General features: G+C 44.4%; 1 protein-coding gene across 1 annotated transcript; it reads right to left on the bottom strand.

Moving 5' to 3' along the window:
* Positions 1 to 1,666: 1,666 nt before the first annotated feature.
* RPS27L (ribosomal protein S27 like) lies at positions 1,667 to 4,745 on the bottom strand. Its single transcript, XM_080934220.1, has 4 exons — positions 4,623 to 4,745; positions 3,859 to 3,967; positions 3,139 to 3,249; positions 1,667 to 1,946 (listed from the first exon to the last, which is right to left on the bottom strand). The coding sequence occupies exons 1-4, from the start codon at positions 4,626 to 4,628 to the stop codon at positions 1,918 to 1,920; spliced, it is 255 nt and encodes an 84-aa protein (XP_080790346.1). The 5' UTR covers positions 4,629 to 4,745; the 3' UTR covers positions 1,667 to 1,917.
* Between the last annotated feature and the right edge of the window lie 15,465 nt (positions 4,746 to 20,210).

Below are 20,210 nucleotides of genomic sequence, written 5' to 3'. Positions count from 1 at the left end.
TACAATTTTCAACTTCTTTCCTTATGTCACAAACCAAAATTACAAGAGCTTGATTCAATCCTAGCTATTCTGACCATTATCCTATCTTCTTATACTATATATACATATATATTCTCACAGTATGTGTGTGCGTATATATATATTTCTAAAACTTTGCCAGTCCCCCAAAAATTCATACTTTGTGAGGTACAACTTTATCACATCAGCTTAGTAAAATAAGTCACATGAAAATATAAAATGGGCCTGGGCCAAGTGGTGGTGGCACATGCTTTTAATTCCAGCACTGAGAAGCAGAGGCAGGCAGATCGCTCTGAGTTGAAGGCCTTGTCTAGTCTACAGAGTAAGTTCCAGGATAGCCATGGCTACACAGAGAAACCGTCTCGAAAACAAAAACAAATGGTCTGCAAGTACAGCTCAGTGATAGAGTTAACATGTCTAAAATGTGCAAGGGCCTGGCCTAATACAGCTACAAAAATCATCAGTTTCATTAGAAAATTTGGCTATGTCTGGTGGGGTAGCACTAGGAAGGCAGAGGAGGCAGATGGATCTCTGTTGAGTTTTAGGCCAGTCTGGTCTATAAAGTGAGTTCTAGGACAAAAAAGGATGTTACAGAGAAACTGTCTCAAACCCCAAATTTGACTACAAACCAACAGTACATTACTTAAAACACAAAAAAAACCAAAGAAGGCACGGTACAGCCACTCTCCTGTATTCTCTCACTACGTTCATAAGAACAGAACCCAGACAGGACTGAAGTCTTCTGAGCCCTGGGTCTGCACAGCAGTGGCAGCTCCTTTCTGTGCTACAGACTAATCAGGACCAGAAATCCACCCCTAAGTATGTGAGTACACTGTAGCTGTCCTTTTTTTCCCTAAGAGATGGCTCAGCAATTTAGAGCACTGACTGCTCTTCCAGAGGTCGAGAGTTCAGTTCCTAAGCAACCACATGGTAGCTCACAACCATCTGTAATGGGATCTGATGCCCTCTTCTGGTTTGTATGAAGACAGTGACAGTGTATTCCCATACATAAATTGTAGGGGAAAAAAGACAGATTAAAAAAAAAAAAGAAAGAAATATTTGAAAGTAGGCCTTCAAACCAAATCTTCAAGGCTTTTTTCCCCTTTCTGGAAGTACTAAGGATTGAACTAGGGCCTCATATGTACTGGGCAAGTACTCGATCACTAAGAAACAGCCTCAGCCCTACTTCTTTTCAAAATAGTTTTGGTATATAAGAGAACAGGATATAACATAAATTGAGAGTATCTGCCATTCTGAAACTAAAGTCAAAGCACATTTCAGCATAGATCAAAATAGTAACATCATGGTTTGACAGAATTCTGTGTATATATGAAAATGGAGCTATAATATCCTAAGGTATTATCCTAAGCACATTCAATGCAATTTAGAATGGTCTGAAAGTCAAATATTTAGGGTGTATGCCCTCTTGAAATGGGGCACAAACTAGTCAAAATACACTTTTAAATGTTCTAACTTAAATCATACACACAGTACAGCTAAATGTATAACATACTCACATGTGGTTTAAAAAAGAAAAAATGGGGCTGGAGAGATGGCTCAGAGGTTAATAGCACTGACTGCTTTTTCAGAGGTTCTGAGTTCAATTCCCAGCAACCACATGGTGGCTCACAACCATCTGTGATGGGATCTGATGCCCTCTTCTGGTGTGTCTGAAGACAGCTACAGTGTACTCACAATCATTAAATAAATAATTCTAAGAGAAAAGCAAAGGGGCAAATTTGTCCATAATTAAAACTTTATTGAAAAACTGACACCAAAATAGGAGATCATTGTTGTAGACTTTATAAAACCAAACAATAATTACATTGTCTTGGTAGAGTAACTGAAGTTGATAAGGCTTTCCGTGAAAAACACAAATTCAGGAACTTTTATAGATGATTAGTGTTGCTTTCTTCTAAATGAACAGCCTGCAAAGGAATCAGAAGAGTATATTAAATATCTTACTCTATCTTTGGTGTGATTTTAGTGGCAAAAAGTACCTTTTAAATAAAAAGTTTTAGAAATAGTAGATTAGATGTAGGAATGCTAGATCTTAAATAGAAAGCAAGTTTCTGAGTACTATGATTAATAAACATTTGCTGTAATAACTGTCATATGGGTTTATCCTGACATAAACACAGTGGTCACTTGTTTTCCATACTACACCATGGAATCTACTTAAGACCATAAAGCAAACTCAATAGTTCAAACTGTTTTGAAGATTCTTAGTCCCCAATTCCTTGGTCCCTTCCCTCTTCAGTCCTTACACTGACTCTGAACTCAGAGATCCTGCCTCAGCCTTGAACAATGGGGTTAAAGGCTCGTGCCACCACACCCTTAACTCTCCCACATCTCATGTTGACTTGGGACTCTGATTTTACCTAGTCATACTACACTGACCTTGGATTTACTACTAATTCACTTGTAATTCTTTCAGTGAAAACATGGAATTCGCAGGTCTCCAAAACATAAGCACATTTCCAGTACTACGAACATACTACGAAAAACTATATACACAATTATTTTATTGTATTAAAGTGGAGTTAGAATGTTAATCTGATTTTTAAATGAAGCATTAATTAGGTATTTTTAAATTAAATAGTTATTCATAAAATGTGGGGCATTTTAATTGATACAACTGAGTTATTTGTTCCTCAAGTGGCAACGATTTAACAAACCTTTTATCACCAAATATCACATGTAAATCAAACAAAATATTAAAAAAAAAACCTCATGGTTAAAAAAAACGTGTTATTGTATGGGCAGTCATACTTGCTTACTTATTTTTACTTTATTCCAAGTTAAGCACACAGATAAATTTATATGACTTTAAGTATTCTAAAGCTATAAAAATAATGGCAGTATCACAGTATAAACTTAGTCATTTAAATTACACATTCTTTTTATTATTAATATTTATTTATTTTTAAAAATTTATTGTGTAAGCATGTATGTCTATGTGAGGGTGTGGAATCCCTGGAACAGAGAGTTGTCAGCTGCCATGTGGGTACAGGGAATTGAACCAAAGTCCTTTCAAAGAGGAGTCAGTGCTCTTAACCTTAGAGCCATTTCCCTAGCCCAAACTGGGGACTCTTAAAGAGCCCACAATAAAACATTTACCTTCTGTGAGCCTGGCTTTTCCTCCTGTGGGCTGGCACAACACAGTTGAACAACCCACACAAAGAACCACTGTCTGGGCATGGCTGAAAACTGTAGTAATCTTGTAGCAACCTAAAAAGGGGAGGGGAAACCATACATTAAAAACTTAAAAAGCAGATGAAAACACAATACCAGCTCAACATTTTTTTGTTAATATGTAAAGTACATGTTGTTTATATAATAAGTGATGTTTTAACACATTTCCTGTAAATCTGTAAACAATTATTCTAGAAGCCACCTAAATTTTTTTAAGGTGAAACATTAAATTTAGCATTCCTGAAACACTAACATTTCAGCATGTAACAGATGTGTCATTTTTTTGATGTTATATCTTCAGAGCTTAGTGTTTTACTCTTAATTCTGTTTCCACTCACACATTTTAAGTACTACACAGCCACATATGGTTAATAGCAAACACACCAGACAGCGGTTTGAGACTTAAGAATCAACATACTTTTACTGCATTGTGAAAAAGAAAATTCATCATCTCAATGATCAGCATATAAGTCAACGTATTTTTACCTGGCTCCCATATGTTTCACTAAGGTTTGAGTATGTCTCTTTGAAATGACCCTTGTGACAATTCTGTGATGTCACTTCTATTCAACAGTGGATCCTGACTGATTAAAGTTTGGGTCTTTTCAGAAACGTCCTTTAGGACAAGAAAATTTGAAAATTTACCTGGACATTTCACATCCATGAAGTAAGAATTTGGGCTCTGAACCAGCCGCTTCTTCTTATGCTTTTTCTTTTCCTCTTCCAAGGAAGGGTGTAATAGGTCTCTAGCCAGCTGAGTGAGGAAACATATTGTTACTGCTGGAGTCAAAGTACAGGGATGGCGGATTGAACCGCAGATGCACGCAAAGCGAGAGAAACAGGCATACTCGGCAGTAGGGAAATTTGAACTTAAGATTTTAACTTTTCAAAACAGGACCACTTTCACCCAAACTTTGCCAGTCCTTGTTCTGGGACTTTACGGCGCTCGGGCAACATATGGGAAAGCAGCCCTTTTTCGTTCGGCTGGACAGCCATCAGAGCTAAGTAAGAACTAGAGTCTGGCTCAGGCCTCCCCGAAGAAGCACCGCAGCAGATCAGACCGAGGCCGGGATGACCTCAGCTACACCGAAAGGCCAGCACAGGGCTGCCGCATGCTCGCCCGGGGTGGAATGAACGTGTCAGCAGCTGCGAGGACCGTTAGCGAACAGAAACCTGGAGCCCCCAGCGGGCCGGGAGCTGCAGCCCACGGGCCGGCCGCTCACGCAAGCCCGGGCAGGGCCTGCCACGCCACGCCGCCCGGGCAAGTCTCAACAAGCCCGCCACGCCCCGGCCCGGGCCAAGAGCTGCGGTGAGGAGCAAAAGACGCCAGAGTTTAGCCGCCTGCCGAGGTGCCAGACTAACAGAAACCCTGAAGAAAAGCAAGCCCGAGCCCCAAGTCAAAAACTCACAGGCATGGTGACGGCTCCGCAAGCGCGGCCGCGCCAGATCTCTGAGACGAAGCACTCGCTTTCGAGCTCCCGGCAGCAACTTCCGGGATAGAGGCGGCGGGGAGGAGTGGAGGGGAATGGGGGTGCGGGTGACCGCTCTAGGCTCCCGTCTCGGTGGTACGGCTCCCGCCCGGAACGCTGGTCCAAGTCCACGGAGGGACGTCTAATCGGTTTCGGCTCCGCCCTGGACCCGGGCTGGGCGTTAGGCATTAGAGGGAAGCCAGACCCGAGGCTGCACCCAGCCTGGCCTCCCCCTGTCTTTATAAGGGGCAGGGGAGAAGGGGACACACGGAACAATAATCTTTGTTCTTCATTGTATTAAAGACACGAAGGCGGGCCTGGTTGGGTGCTGGCTCAGCGCTTGAGTGTGTATTAAGGGTGTGTACTGCTCCCGCAGAAGACTTGCGTTTGGAACTGCCTCAAACTCAACTCCAGGGAGATCTGCAGGTCTATTCTGATCTCTATGGTACTTTACTTACATGTGCGCGTGCATACACAGAGAAAATACACTCATAATTAAGTTTAAAAATCTGATACTGGGGTTTGTGGTGTAGATCAGTTAGTAGCATGCTTACCTTGCATTCATGAAGCCTTAGGTTAAATCCCTAACACCACTAAATAAATTATTTTTAACTAGAAAGATCCCACTGAAGGATTGTGAAACAGGCCCCTAGTCTTATGCCTATGACTTCTAAGGAGTGAGACTTGAAGTTCTACACAAGATAGGCTTTACCTCCGGTTTGCTTTGCTCTGACTCTGAAATAGTTTTTAAGCAAACACCATTTGCTGCTGTGTTTGATATGCCAAGCGGCTCTGTCTCATAAAACATGGTAGGTGGCACCTAAGAAAGAAACCTGATGCTGACTCCTGGCTTACACACACACACACACACACACACACACACACACACACACACACACACCATTTATAAGCTTCACCCTAAGATTGTTCTACCAACACCTCTAATCACTTTTTGTTACTCTTTGGGAAAAAAAAATGTATAATACTCAATTTGTATAAAACAGAAGAAAATTAAAATACAGCATGCCCTCTTGGAGGAGTGCTTGTCTAGTAAGTAAGAAACCCCGGGGTTGATTTCAAGCACTGAATAAAACTAGGGGAGATGGGACACACTTATAATCCAGCATTTGGGGTGTAGGCTGGAGGATCAGAAGTTCGAGATCGGCTCCCTCTCCCAATCCCCTCTCTGGCTTCCTCTGCCTCCTCCATGTGATCTCTTTCTCTTCCCTGAGCCCTCTGCCTCCCTCTGCCCAGCTACTTCCCTGGCTTCCTTCCTTGGGACCAGTGAACCTGCTATTATACTTTAATTTGGCTTAAATTATCTTATTTCATTTGCAAAGAAAACCTATTAACCCAGTTAAAATTAAAAACCTCATCTTAACACAGGGGTCCCTTTGTGCCTTTATTAACTGCCATTTTCCTGTGTCCCACATCTGTCTGTCTCCTCTATCCAGAAGCTGCCCTTTGCCCTGTTCCCCTTCTCTCTCATCCCCTATCTCCTGTCTTTGTCCCTATCAAGCCTGTGAGTGTCCACATTTGACCCCCATAAATAAAAGGAAAAAAAGGTCATGATAATCCTCAGCCACATGATACCATCTCTGGAACACCAAAATAATGGCAAATGAATAAACTAAAAATCAATTCTAAGTATGGTCATATAGAATTATGTAAATTAATATGGGTGCATGGGCAAAATATTGGCCCTAAAAGTTCCAATGTCCTAATGCCCATGGTCTCTGATTATCTGACAAGTATAGTTAGGGCTGCAGTCTGGATGAGACTCCCTGCCTAGTCTCTGGCATTTGAACACTTGATACCCAGTTGGTGCTGTTTGGGTAAGTTTAGGATGTGTGGCCTCATTGCAGAAAATGTCTCACTGGAAGCCAGCTTGGAGGTGTTGCATTCCCAGCGTGCTCTCCCTGGTGCTGGCCACTTAAGATGTGGCTCTCCGCTCGCCATGCCTGCCCGCTACCCCACATCCACATTATGATGGTGATGGAAAACTTAAATAAACCTTTCCTTGACTTTTGGAGATAGAGTCTTGCTATATATTTCCAGCTAGCCTCAAACTCCTGATCCTACTCCCTTGGCCTCCAGCATGCCGGGATGCAGGTGTGCGCCAACACCACACCAGATACTGTCTTTGAAGATGGAGGACGGAGACAGTGAGTCAAATGTAGGGGTCACTCCGTGCAGCAAGCTAAGGGAGTGCACCTCCAGAAGGAAACTGTTCTCCAAATACCTCAGCTTTAGCTCCGTGAGATCTGGGTCAAACTCTCAAAACAAGACCTTTACCATTGTACATTTCTATTATAAGTCACTGTGTTTACAGTGATAGCCGAAGGAAGAACTGGGAACTGATCTGAACTTTGATAGTTTCCTTCCTACCCTACTTTTCACAACCAAACAGCACACAAAGAACTTTTTTTATGTTATGGAGAACCTTTTTTAAAAATTGTATATTTTTATTTATTTATTTATTTTCATTTTACTTTTATTGGATGTTGTTAAAAGATGACATCCCAGGTTTCAGCACCAATGTTAGGAAAAGGAGGAAGAGAGTGGGGGGTGGATATGGCCCATGGAGGTGTGGCGAAGCCTGGGGGTAAGGGGGATGCCTCTGGGGGATCCATGTTGGGAATCCCTTCCCCCTGAGGGACCAGCCAGGTATAGTGTAGGATAGAGTTTATTTAGGTCATGGGGGAGTTAAGAGGGTAGTAGAGGCAGAGAGAGAGAGGAGTAAGGGAGTAGAGGAAGGAGTAGAGGCCAGCCATGAGCGAGGAGGCATGGGGGAAGAGGAGGGGTGAGGGAAGGAGGGCAAGAGAGAGAGGAGGGGGCAAGCAGCCCCTTTTATAGTGTCGGGTAGCTGAGGGGTGGGGTTTACAGAATCCAAGCAGGATATATTTTATTTACATTTCAAATGTTATCCCCTTTCCCAGATTCTCCCCCATAACCCCCCACATCACATGCCCCCTCCCCCTGCTTCTATGAGGGTGCCTCCCTCCCACCACCCTCCTATGTGTCCCCACCCAGATATTCCCCTAAACCGGGGCATCCAGCCTTGGCAGGACCAAGGGCTTCTCTTCCCACTGATGCCCAACAAGGCCATGGTCTGCTACATGTGCAGCTGGAGCCACGGGTCCGTCCATGTGTACTCTATGGTTGGTGGTTTAGTCCCTGCGAGCTCTGGTTGGTTGGTATTGTTCTTATGGGGTTGCAAACCCCTTCAGCTCCTTCAGTCCTTTCTCTAACTCCTCCATTGGGGACCCCATTCTCAGGCCAGTGCTTGGCAGTGAGTATCTGCCTCTGTATTTGTCATGGTCTGGCAGAGCTACATCAGGCTCCTGTCAGCCTGCACTCCTTGGCATCTGCTGATACAAAGAACCTGCTTATAGATAAGGTTTTGGCTATGTCATGGGTCCTGGGGGACGGAGCAGAGGGTAAAGGTGCTCAGGACAGCAAGCTGGTAACCTGAGTTTGATCCAGGGAACTCGTGTTGGCTGAAGAGACCCAACTCCCTGGAGCTGTGCTCTGACCATAAGACACATGGATGCAGTGTTGGCACACATGCCAAATAAAGATTTTAAAATGTGCTTAATTTCAGATTGTGAGGTGAGAAAAAGAATTAGGGTTCTCTGCCAGGTGGTGGCTGATGAGTTGTTTCCCCACCAGTAAAATGAGTCAGTTCAAGGCAGATTAGAATATATAAAGGCAGGTTTATTGGGAAGCAGCTCGCTGGTCCCAAGGAATTAGGCCAGGGAAGTTGCCATGGGAAATGTGGTGGGGGTGGGGAGAGCATTGGAAGGGAGAGAAGAGAAAGAAGAGACCAAAATGTCTGGATTATATAGGACAAAGCCTCTGAGGGAGGGGAAGTCCAGCCCTGGCCTGGAAAGTTTATGTAGAGAGTGGGGTAGTCAGGTAGGGACTGAGGGATGCTGGGAGAACCCGGAGGCTAGGTCCATTTTGGTATGCTAAATATACACCTCAGTTGTTCGTCTAAATCTCAACAGTGGTGGCACCTTTCTTTAATCCCAGCATTCAGAAGGCAGAGGCAGGCGGATCTTGAGTTTGAGGCTAGCCTGGTCTACAGAGTAAGTTCCAGGATAGCCAGAGCTACACAAAGAAAGCCTGTCTTAAAAACCACCTCAAAAACAAACAAACAAACAAACAAAAAAAACCATTATGATTCTCTGAAAAAAGAGGTTAGAGAGAGAGGTGGGGAAAGAAGGAGAAGAGGAGACAAAGAGGGAAGGGGAGGGAAGAGGAGGAAAATGGGTGGGGGATGGAGGAAGGGAGAGAAGAAGGACAATGGCTGTCTTCATGCTAGAGAAGCTGAGAACCCAGTGGCTTCCCAGGTCAGGAAGCTCACTGCCTGAACAGTCACAGTCTGGAAAATGAAAGTCTGGAAGTTCCCTGGAGAGTCCCAGAATCTAACGTAAAAGGCCGAGGAGTTCAGAGTCTGTCAGCAACGACAGACCATCCTCACTTGGGAGGAAAGTGACTTACCACAGCCGTGCTCCATTCTCTCTTCACCCAGGCTGAAGCCTGCTGAAAGGTACAACCGAACCCAACCCAGTCAGTATCACACAGAGCAGCCCTCCATGGGCAGTCCTCCAGCACACCCCCACACACTCATGCACACACACACACACACACACACTCACGCACACAGCACATTTCCTCAGTTGTTGCCCTGTCCTAATCTAGTTAGTTAGCAACAACGTCAACCCTGCCCCTGGAACCCCAGAGTGTGACAGGCCTGAGGTTTTTCCTGCTCTATGCTTGAGATGTACAAGAAGATGTGATAGAGTGGTAGGGCTTAGCCATGCAGACAGCAGCAGCTCACCACTTACTGACCTTTTAGAAACACACTCTAGGGCAAGTTCCAAGATCTTCAGAGCCAGAATCTGAATTTCATCACTTCCCATTGACAAACATCCCCATATAAGAAGCCTTAACCTAGACTTGCTGTGGTCTTTGTTCTAAGTATGGTGCGGGGGATGTGTCTTGGCAGGCACGTGATGCGTCCATGCTCTCTGCTACAGTGCCAGCCACACACTGCCATTTTCTGGAGTCTTTTTTACCTTTTCAGTGGGAATGTCAGAATCTTGCTACTCCGGGACACAAGAGTATTTCTCTTGACTGGAGCAAGAAATCATCCATCTTTTCCTGCAAGGGGCATCTGCTTCTCATGCCAGCGAGTCCTGTCCCTCTACCGTGGGACACTGTGCAGTCACTGAGCATCAAAGCAGCAGCACAGGACAGTTACACGAGAGACCCACCTGACTGCCTTTGAACACCTCTCCAGGTGATTTCTATGTGCAGCGAGGGTTGAGAGCCACTGTGAGTTTGCAGGACAGCTTAGGAGTTCCATAAAGCAAAGTCCAGAAAGAACTACAGGCTACCCCGTGCACTCGAGGTAATACACACACACACACACATACACACACACACACACAGAGAGAGAGAGAGAGAGAGAGAGAGAGAGACAGAGACAGAGACAGAGACAGAGACACAGAGAGACAGAGACAGACTGTAGGAGAACATAACAAACAGGTCCTCATCAGAAACAAGTGGCTCTTGATGTTGGACTTGTCAACCTGGAGAACAGTGAGTGGTCCTTTTTTTTTTTTTTTTTTTTTTTTTTTTTAAGTATCTTCATCTATTGCTCTCCTTTATTATTATAGTATATAGTATATATATATAATTCATTATTTTATTTGCATTTCCAATGTTATTCCCCTTTGCAGTTTTCCCTCTGAAAACCCCCACCCCATCCCCCACCCTCCCTCCTGCATCTATGAGGGAACTCCCCTATCCACTCCCCCCTCACCACCCTAGCATTCCCCGACTCCGGGGCATCAAGCCTCCACAGAACCAAAAGACGGACAAGGACACATGCTCCACTGTGTTCATAGCAACCTTATTTATAATAGCAGAAGTCGAATGGCCCCTTTTAAAATGTTATATATAAATAAATCCAGTCAGATGTGATAGGTGCAGTTGTAATTCCAGCATTTGGGAATCAATGGCTGTATTACTGAGAGGGTCCCAGGCCAGCCTGGGCTACAAAGTGAGACCCAGTTGTAGAAAACAAACAAATCTAACTTTAGTAGCCAGGTGAGATCTCCCAGAATCTAGCCTGCCAGCCTTCCAGGGTCAGGTCTTTGGCCTTCTCCTCATCTCCCCTGCCACTGCTGCCCACAAACCTTCTCGCTGTCTGCCCAAGCCACCATGAAAGAAATCGAGCTTCTTATTTTGAGCCATACAAAGGTGCTCTCTCAAAGCTTGTGGTGATCCTGCAGCCCATAGTAAAGTTGTTTTAAGGTCAGCATAAATGAATGTGGATGGAGCCTTTCCCCTTTTTGGACTCTTGTTGCTACATTAATCACTTCTTAATAACCACCGCTGCCCCATGCTCGTTGTCTGTACTCTTAAAATCCCACATGCCACTCGAAGGCCAGGGTTTGTTCTCTCTGATGCTAGCAGTGAAGTGTGCAAGCCTGCCGCTCAGCACAGCTGACTTGGCTGTGGACAAGCCATGTGACTCAGCTAGAACCCATCTAGTTTCAACTTTCTGGACCTTTCCTGATAAATGCCATTTATCATTCCTCCATTAATTTTTTGTGTGAAGGGAAAAAAATCCCAAAGACCTCTGAATTCTGGGTAGTCTTTCGTTCATTCACTTCTAGAATCAGGAGAATTAATCTGTACTCATTTGGGGATTAATGACATTACAATTAACGTGGCTTCTTCTCTTGGGAAGTGTGCAGAGGCAAAATAAATGGGATTCTTTCTGGTTTTCCCTTAGCTAAAATCTGATAAAAAAAAAAAAAAAAAAAAAAAAAAAAACTGTAGTTAAAGGGCTGGAAGTGTTAGTGGAATGAAAGGTGCTTTCATTATTTACAGCAGAAATCTCTATCATTAATGGAACATCTGTAACATACAGAGGGCAGACAATGTAAACCTCTCTCCTGGGGGCATGGACGCTTAGCGGAAAGCTACTTAACTCTCAAGCTGTTTTCTTGACTATAAAATGAACTCTGTGTGTGTGTGTGTGTGTGTGTGCGTATGTGTGTGTGTACAGGTATGCATATATGTGTGGATGCACATGTGTATATGCACATGCGTGCATGTGTGTACAATGTATATGCACATATGTGTGCATGTGTGTACAATGTACATGCACATACATGTGAATGTGTGTATAAGCCAGAGGTCAAACTATACTAGTTCCTCAAGAGTTGTCATCTAGTTTGCTGAGACAGTGTCTTTTTACTGGGTCAGTTGGGCTGCCTGGCTACAGAGCCCTGGGAACCCTGCTGTCTCCCCAGTTCTGGGGTTACAAGCCTATACACCATGCCTGGCTTTTTATGTGGGTGCTGGGGATCATAGGTCCTCATGCTTAAGAGACATGAACTTTACCTACTATCATTTTAGTCCCCTAAAATGAAAATAATTTCATAAAGTGTTTTCATCAAATAAAACAGTGCTAGTATAAGTGCTTAACAAATTCGAAGTACAATTCGATGTGCTTGTCGGCTTTTTTTTTTTTTTTTTTTTTTTTGAGGCAGAGTCTCTACATTGCCCTGGCAATCCTAAAATTCACTTTGTAGACCAGGCTGGCTTCACAGAGATCCATCTGCTTCTGCCTTCTGAGTAGTGGGATCAAAGGTGTGTGCCACCACCCCAAATGTTTGTCAACAGTTGAAAAAACCAGTTGGGGAACTGTAGTTTTGGCTCAGTGTGTAAACACTCACGACAGAAACCTGGCAGCCTGGATCTAGTTAGCCCAGAAGGTAGAAGGGAAGGAACAAGTCCACAAGGTTGTCCTCTGACCTCCACCTGGTCATGCATGCACACATGCGTGCACACACACAACAACAATAATAAAAAAGTGATAGGTTTAAAATTAAGGTATCAGTTTGAACTGGGCCTTCTGGTAGTTTAGGCCTCTACTCTCTGCTACTTGGGAGACTAGGGCATAAAAGTTGTAAGCTCAAGGTTGCAGAGTGGATTCAAGGCCAGCCTGGGTGACCAAAGACCCTATCTCACAGCTACATTTTTGTTCTTCTTCAGGACTTGGGGCACAGTGCTTGTCTGGTGTGCATGAAGCCGAGGCGCAATCCCAGCACCAAAGAAGGAAGACGTGACTTAGGCCTCTACATCTTATATTGTTGATAAGATCTCTCATGAGGACTTTACATTAGCTCCACCTTAAGTAACCCTGTAAATAATTCTCTTCTGTTCAGTAGAGTTCATTTCATCAAAAGAAAAAAGACAGTTCTTTCGAGTTCCAGTAGGTGGTGCAAGGAGCTACTTGTCCTACGTGTGCTGGCCAAGACAGCCTTCCCAGGTCTGCCTGGTCTGTGATAAGGACTCTCTATACATAGCTGTGTAAACAGTTTCCTTCAGACACAATCAATGGGCACCGTCAGTTTTCCTAAAGAAAGTATACAGTGTATTAGACAATTGATCGTGAATTTAATTTACCCTCAATATGTTCTCCTAAATATTGCATTCATCTGAAACTAGTTAACTGTATTAAAATTACTTAAATTCAAATTCCTCTTACACAAAAATGTCTCTCCATGAAGCACGAGGTCCAAACGTGTCCAGGTATGAAGATGCCTTGTTCAAGCATCCAGCAGAGGCCTGTTGTTATGAATGAAACCAGCTGAGCAGACTTTGTATAACGTACAATCTCAAGCAATGGCATTTGGTAAATGAGTTTGTGGCACACTAGATATATGTGTGCTGGTCCATAGTTCGCTCATTTCTATTGTGTAAATAATCCCATTATGCCGATGTTGAATTACTAAAGGCCAGAAGAGGGTACCAGATCCCCTGAAGCAGGAGTTACAGGTAACCGTGAGCCGCCTGACGTGGGTGCTGGGAACCAAACTGGATCTTTGCAAGAGCAAGTGTTCCTTACCCGATAAGGCCATCCCTCCAGCCCTAGGGCGCTGGTTTTAAAGAGTACAGGAGCCCAGTTAGGCTGAATAGACGGGGTGAAGGCCTAACTCTTAATGAACCAGGCTCTGTGACAGGGAACCAGGACTCTCTCATCGTGAAAGCAGAAGCCAAGAAGTCAAACACACTTTTTTTTTTTTTTTTTTTTAATTAGAGCAGGTCAATTCACAGGAGAGCCTGTGTCCTAATAGGACTCTAATAGGGTTCCTCAGAGCCTTTAGCTAGACACAGGACTTATCTTTGAATCTAGGCAGAAGCCATACCTACATGTCAGAGTTGTTAGGATTCTGTAAACCCCACCTCACAGTTACCTGGCAACAGCCAGGTATGCTCCGTCCCAGTTACCTGACACTATAAAAGGGGCTGCTTTTCCCTCCTCTCTCTCTTGGTCTCTTGTGTTCCTGCTCTTTGCTCTCTCACCCTTGCTCTCCCCTTTTCCCTCTCCTCTTCCCATCCCCCCCACATGTTCATGGGCCCTCTATACTCCTCTCTTCCCTCTCTCTCCCTCTACCACCCTCTTAATTCCCCTCCCCATGCCCTGAATAAACTCTATTCTGTACTATACCATTGTGTGGCTGGTCCCTCAGGGGAAAGGGATTCTCAACATGGGTCCCCCAGAGGCATCTCCCTTGCCCCCATGCCTCGCTGCACCTCCAGTGAAGCATCCCCCCCCCTTTTTCCTAACATTGCTTCCAAAACCCTGGACATCTCTTTTCTTTCATTGGTGCCCTGTGTGAGGCAGTTAGATTTCCTTGAGAACAGCCATCTCTTTTTTTTTTTTTTTTCAAGAGTAAGTCCCTGAACTTGGGCCTGGTCAATTGCTGGAGAAGGTAGATAGAACTTGGATGGTCTCATTGGCTGGCATTTGTTTGTTTGTTTGTTTCTGAAACATACATGAGGTACAAATAACTCTGTAGAAGACTCCAGGCTAGATGAAGCCTTGAGTGTAGCCCACCCACTTCCCCACTTCACAAGGAATATACTGGGAAATGGTCAGATGGAGAGAGCATCGGTCCAGGATAAGTGGAAAGTTTTTACCTCTGATCTTACTGGCACAAAGTGCCTGGGTTCCTGTCACTAACAGGCCAGCCTGATGAAAACACCAGGGTAGGCATCAAGCAATGGATCCCTGGCTTGGCCCCTCTCCTTGCCCTGCTGCGGGCTTAGCTTTGGCTTTGAGTTTCCAGTGAAAAAAAGACCTCTCACACTTGTCTGAGCTGAAAGTGAGCGGAGAAGTGGTCATGTGCCAGGGCCAAGCCCCATGGGAGGAGAAACAGAATCCCGAGAGGCCTGGGGATGGAGCTATCCTCTGGCTGCCTCCTTTTCCCTGTCAGGGCAACCTAGTTTCTCATCCTCTCTCTGAGACTTCTTTGGTCTCTTCTTTCTGTAGCCCACTTGTCGTCACTTCCCTGTGTACATGCTGAATAAGGACCTCACCTCCCTTTTATACGCTGTCCCACTTCTGAGGCCAGCTGTGACTGACCAGCATGCTCTGTCCCAATTCCAAATGTGGAAGGAGAGAATCATTGTCTCGGTGGCTCTAGAGTATCTGCTCCAACACAACCATCTGTGGCCAGGGCAGCAGGGATATTTGAGGTGATAGTGGCTCTTTCAAGGGGCCCGGAGAAAGAAGGCATAGGCTGAATGAAACCCCACAAGGCCCTACTCCTTCTCAAGCATTGTCACTGCTTCCTGTGGCGCAGAAGTCCTCTCCAGACCTTCCATTGCTACTCTGTCTTCTCCATGAAACATGGGATGTTAATGGAATGTAGTGTATTTATTTATTCATTCATTTATTTATTTATTTATTTATTTATTTATTCATTCATTCATTCATTCATTCATTCATTCATTTATTTATAGGCGTTGTCTCACTGTGAAGATTTGGCTGGTTTGAAACTTGCTGTGTAGACATAGCTAGCCTCGCACTCATAGAGACCCATCAGCTCTGTCTCTTAAGAGCTGGAGTTAAAGGCCTGTGGTACTACTCCCACTGGTTATAGTTTCTTATAAAAAACATTTTCTCCATGATATCAGGAAACAATGTCTACAACTTGAGGCCATATTGATATCCGTGGTCCATGCTGCCACTGGGAAGCATGTCTGGGTCTGTGGTTCTGCTGCAGTGGGGGTTGGGGGTGGGGTGTTGATATCTGTAGCCTGTGTTATCATTGAATGCCTTGCAGATGTTCATGGTCTGTGCTGCCACCAGAGACCATGCTGAGGTCTGTGGCATGTGCTGGCACCGGAGGCCAGGTAGATGTTTGCGGTTCCTGCTGTCCCCAGATGTGGAAGTCCCTGATCCATACTCCTGCTGACTGTAAAGGACAAGGGAGCTTTTTCTGAAGTGGTATTGATGACTCCAGACTCACAGCCGAGGAAGGGACACTACAGGCTTCTGGGACAACCCTTACCCTTAAAAAAAAAAAAAGGAACAACTTACACAGGAAGTCATTGAAGAGAACTCATAAAAATTGTGATAAGGTTGCAGAAGTACAGCTCCTGACAATCGGCTGCTGGTATGGGGTTCAGTGGGGAAAGGACTCGCTTTTCTTTAATGGGCTGGCCATAGGGAGTCTGACCATGCTCCAGTGACTACTATATGGACAACACAAGTTGGCCTTTTTCTTTTAATCTTGGGTTTTGGGGGTGGGCAGAAGGCTACAAGGGGTAGAGGGAAGACCTGAAAATTGGAAAGCAAGGGTGGTCAGGGAGCATTATGTGAAATTCCCAAATAACCAACTCAAATGTTATGTTTTACAAATGTCTACAAAAAAGACTGTATTCATGTGGGATAATCAAATCTGGAGATGAAGCATGGATGCTTTAAATGACAGGCATACGAAGAACTCGGTTGACAAAATCTACACACGCCCAGCTGCATGCTTTAAACCAACAAATGAATATGCACAACACAGAAGGAATTCATTCACAGTGAACCTTTTAACACAGGGATATTATGTACAAGTGAGAATTGGTGTAATCATACTTCGAGGAACCAAATGATAAAACTTGAAATTAGGGGTGAGAAGCAGAAAACCTGGAGGTCCTGATCTAAATGGATTCCTGCCCTAGGTTTATAAGACATCATTAAAGGGGCTATGGGCCAGGTTTTAAAATCTGTTTCTAGGTTCAGAAGGCAACTGAGAATTCCTTTTCCTATAATCTGTAATTAATGATGATGAGGAGGAGGGATAAGGAGGAAGAGAAGGTAGAGGGAGAGAAACAGGAAAAAATATTTCCTATGCAATTGTTTTGTGTTAGACACTATACTAAATATGTCACATGGACTGTTTCATTATACATTATATTTTGAGACAAGGCCTTATGAAGCCCAAGGCAGATTTTTACCACTGGCAAAATACTCACGAAAAATGTCCTTGGAAGAGAAAAGTTTTATTTTAGCTCCTGACCTCAGAGGTGTCAGTCCACAGCCAGTTGGCCAATTGGCTCCTTGCTTTTATGCTGGGGAGCAGATACAACCTTTGAGAGCATGCACAGCGTATTGTTTGCTTTTCTCTTGCTGTGATAAAACACTATGAGCCCAAATCAAACTTATGAAAGAAAGAATTTCTTTTGCTGATGTTTTCAGAGGAGTAAGAGTCCGTCACGACCATCAGGTGTGGCAGTGGGATCGGGAAGCTGAGTACTCACATCTTCATACAAATACAAAGCAAAGCTCCCCTCCAGATGATGCTCAAGTGCTGGAACCTGTATGGGACATTTGTCATTTAAACCACCATACTCAGTGACCTACTTACTCCAACACGGCCCCACCAGCTATCAGCTTATTCAGCTATATACTCATGGACGGTTCCATTGTGAAGTCTGTGTTCTCCTGTTCCAGTTACCTCTCAGTTGCATCCCTAATGGGGGCCCAACGCACAGCGTGTGAGTATCTGAAGATATTTAGTATCCTACCCACAAAATCCAATAAATGTGTAGAAGTTACAACATACTTGTCTTAGTTCAGGTTTTGTTGCTATGAACAGATATCAAGACCAAGGCAAGTCTTATAAGGACAACATATGATTGGGGCTGACTTACAGTTCAGAGGTTCAGTTCATCATCATCAAGGAGGGAACGTGGCAGCATCCAGGCATGGTACAGGAGGAGCTGAGAGTTCTTCATCTTCATCTAAAGGCTGCTAGTGGAAGACTGACTTCTAGGCTACTGGGGTGAGGGTCTTAAGCCCACACCCACAGTGACACACCTACTCCAACAAGGCTATACCTCCTAATAGTGCCATTCCTTGAGCCAAACACATCAAACCATCATAGTACTGCAGATGCATATTGTTAGATGAATTGTGTGTGAGCAGTAACATTCCCATTATGTGCAAAGGAATGAACAGTTCCCAGTGTGACTTAAATGGACCAGCATGACTTCTGGTAAACCAGATAGCTCTGTGCTTATGTGTTCCACTAAATGAGATCCCTGTAAGACGCAGGACTACATCCCAGAGGGCCCTGATCCTTGTTGCATGTGTGCAGTACACTGACCCTGACAAAAATGCTATCAACAAGAGCTGTCAGCCAGAACAACAAGCCAGGGAGATCTTTGGCGATCACTCCATCTAACAGTGATGCTTTAGACCTCTGGGAGTGTTCCGGAATAGCCTGGAGTCTAAATGGATGCACACTGTTCTTTTGGGTTGTTGAAAACAGCTATCACCTGCCACTCGCTGGACGCAGTGGACCTTGGTGCTGCCTGCCAACCAGACATGTGAGACGTGCGCTGGTTTCCTGCTTGTGCCTCTCTATTTCCAAGCCAGCTTTCTATCTGGGAAACGCACCCCTATGAACAGGATTTGAAGGCTTAGCCGTGGCAGCTATAAGCAGGATGCACTCCAAATGTAGCGAACTTGGAGGGAAATAACACTAATGCTCCTTCTCATTTATGAGCAACTTTACATTACAAAGCCCATCCCCATCACCATTAATTAAACCTGCCACTCGTCACCCTCTGAAGCAGGGCTGAATTAGTCTGCTCATTTCACAGCTGACGAAGCAGATAGAAAGGCTTAGGGATTTGTTGAAGTGAAGTGGGGTTCAGTCCAGGAAACCTGGCCCCATTCCTCCTCTCATTCATTCTGACTTGCCTGGAAGAGGCCTCCCGAGGTACTCAATGCTTAACTGCAAACAGCTTAAGGAACTCAGCTGGGAAGAGGAGCTTGGGTAGCCCAGAGCACCGGTGTGGACCTTAAGCTGCCTGACAACAGCCATGTCGTATTTTTGTGGTTCTCAGTGAGTTATAAATACATAATCCTCTGAGTTTCTCCTGCTGGAACAGGAACAGGGTGTTAGGACCTGATGATAAAGTGATAAATCTGCCACCTACCCACACTTTAATATCATTACTAGCTCCTTTTGTTGTCTTGCTGGGCCGGTAGGTTTCACATCTGCAGATCCAACTGCCACATTTAAAGACACTTGGAAAAAGTAGGGCCTATACTGAACATGCACAGACTTCCTTCTTGCCCTGTTCCTTAACAATAGAATATAAGGACACTTATAAGTAATCTAGAGATGACTGAATGTGTCCAAGAGGCAGTGAGATAAAAATTCTGTGCCATTTTATATGAGAGACTTGAACATCCATAGTTTTGGAAATATGAAAGGGTTCAAGGAACTGATTTCCCCATAGATGCCAAGAGATGGCTATACACTAAACCTCAGGCTCTGTTGAGAACATAGCTCAATTGGTGGAGTGCTTGGCTGATATGCACAAAGCCACGTGCTCCTTCCGTCTCCAGCACTACACGAACTGGGACTATGTTTGTAATCCTAGCACTTGGGAGGTGGAGACAGGACAGTTGGGAGCTCAAGGCCATCCTCAGCTACCTAGGGAGTTTGAGGTCAGCCTGGACTAACTGAGGCCCTATTTCATAAACGAACTTTTAAGACAAGTGTTAATAATGGGCAGACAGAACTACAGGCTGGGGTGATGGACCAGTGGGCAAAGCACTTGCCTCGCAGGTGTGGGACCAAGTCTGATCTGTAGAAGTCACACAGGGCGCTGTGGTGCACACTTAGGGTCCCAGAGATGGAGTGGTGGGAGGCAGAGGCCGGCAGATTTCTTGTGGCAAAGTTCCAGGCCAGTGAGAAACCCTGTCTCAAATGGAGTGTGGAGGGCACCTGCAGACTGACCCTGGGGCTCATCTTCCAAGCACCACATGCACAGGTGCATCCACTTACATATATGTAAAGAATACAACAGAAGTGGCTGGCATTTAGGCCCTATCTACAGACTCACTACTCTGAATCTGTGAGCTTTAACGTCAAATATAGAAATCCTCTGAACTAGTACATATAGAAACTATATATTTATAGGGCAAGTGTCTGAAATGAAATGTTTAAAAGTGTGGGTTTTTAGGCATAGTTAGAATCCATGGTCTTCCACCAGAATAGCATATAATAGTATACTATTTGTATTGCTGTGTATTACTACCATAATTTAGAGCTGTTAATAAAACCCAATCAAAAGACTATGATTTCTAATTAATACTAACATTTTTACCTTTGTTTGCTTAATATATGCTATATCCAATCTTAA

This window comes from Micromys minutus (genome assembly GCF_963924665.1).
Source record: "Micromys minutus genome assembly, chromosome: 21".
Classification (NCBI taxonomy): domain Eukaryota; kingdom Metazoa; phylum Chordata; class Mammalia; order Rodentia; family Muridae; genus Micromys; species Micromys minutus.
The sequence above is the reverse complement of the archived record's forward strand: the minus strand, read 5'-3'. Positions and strand labels throughout refer to the sequence as shown.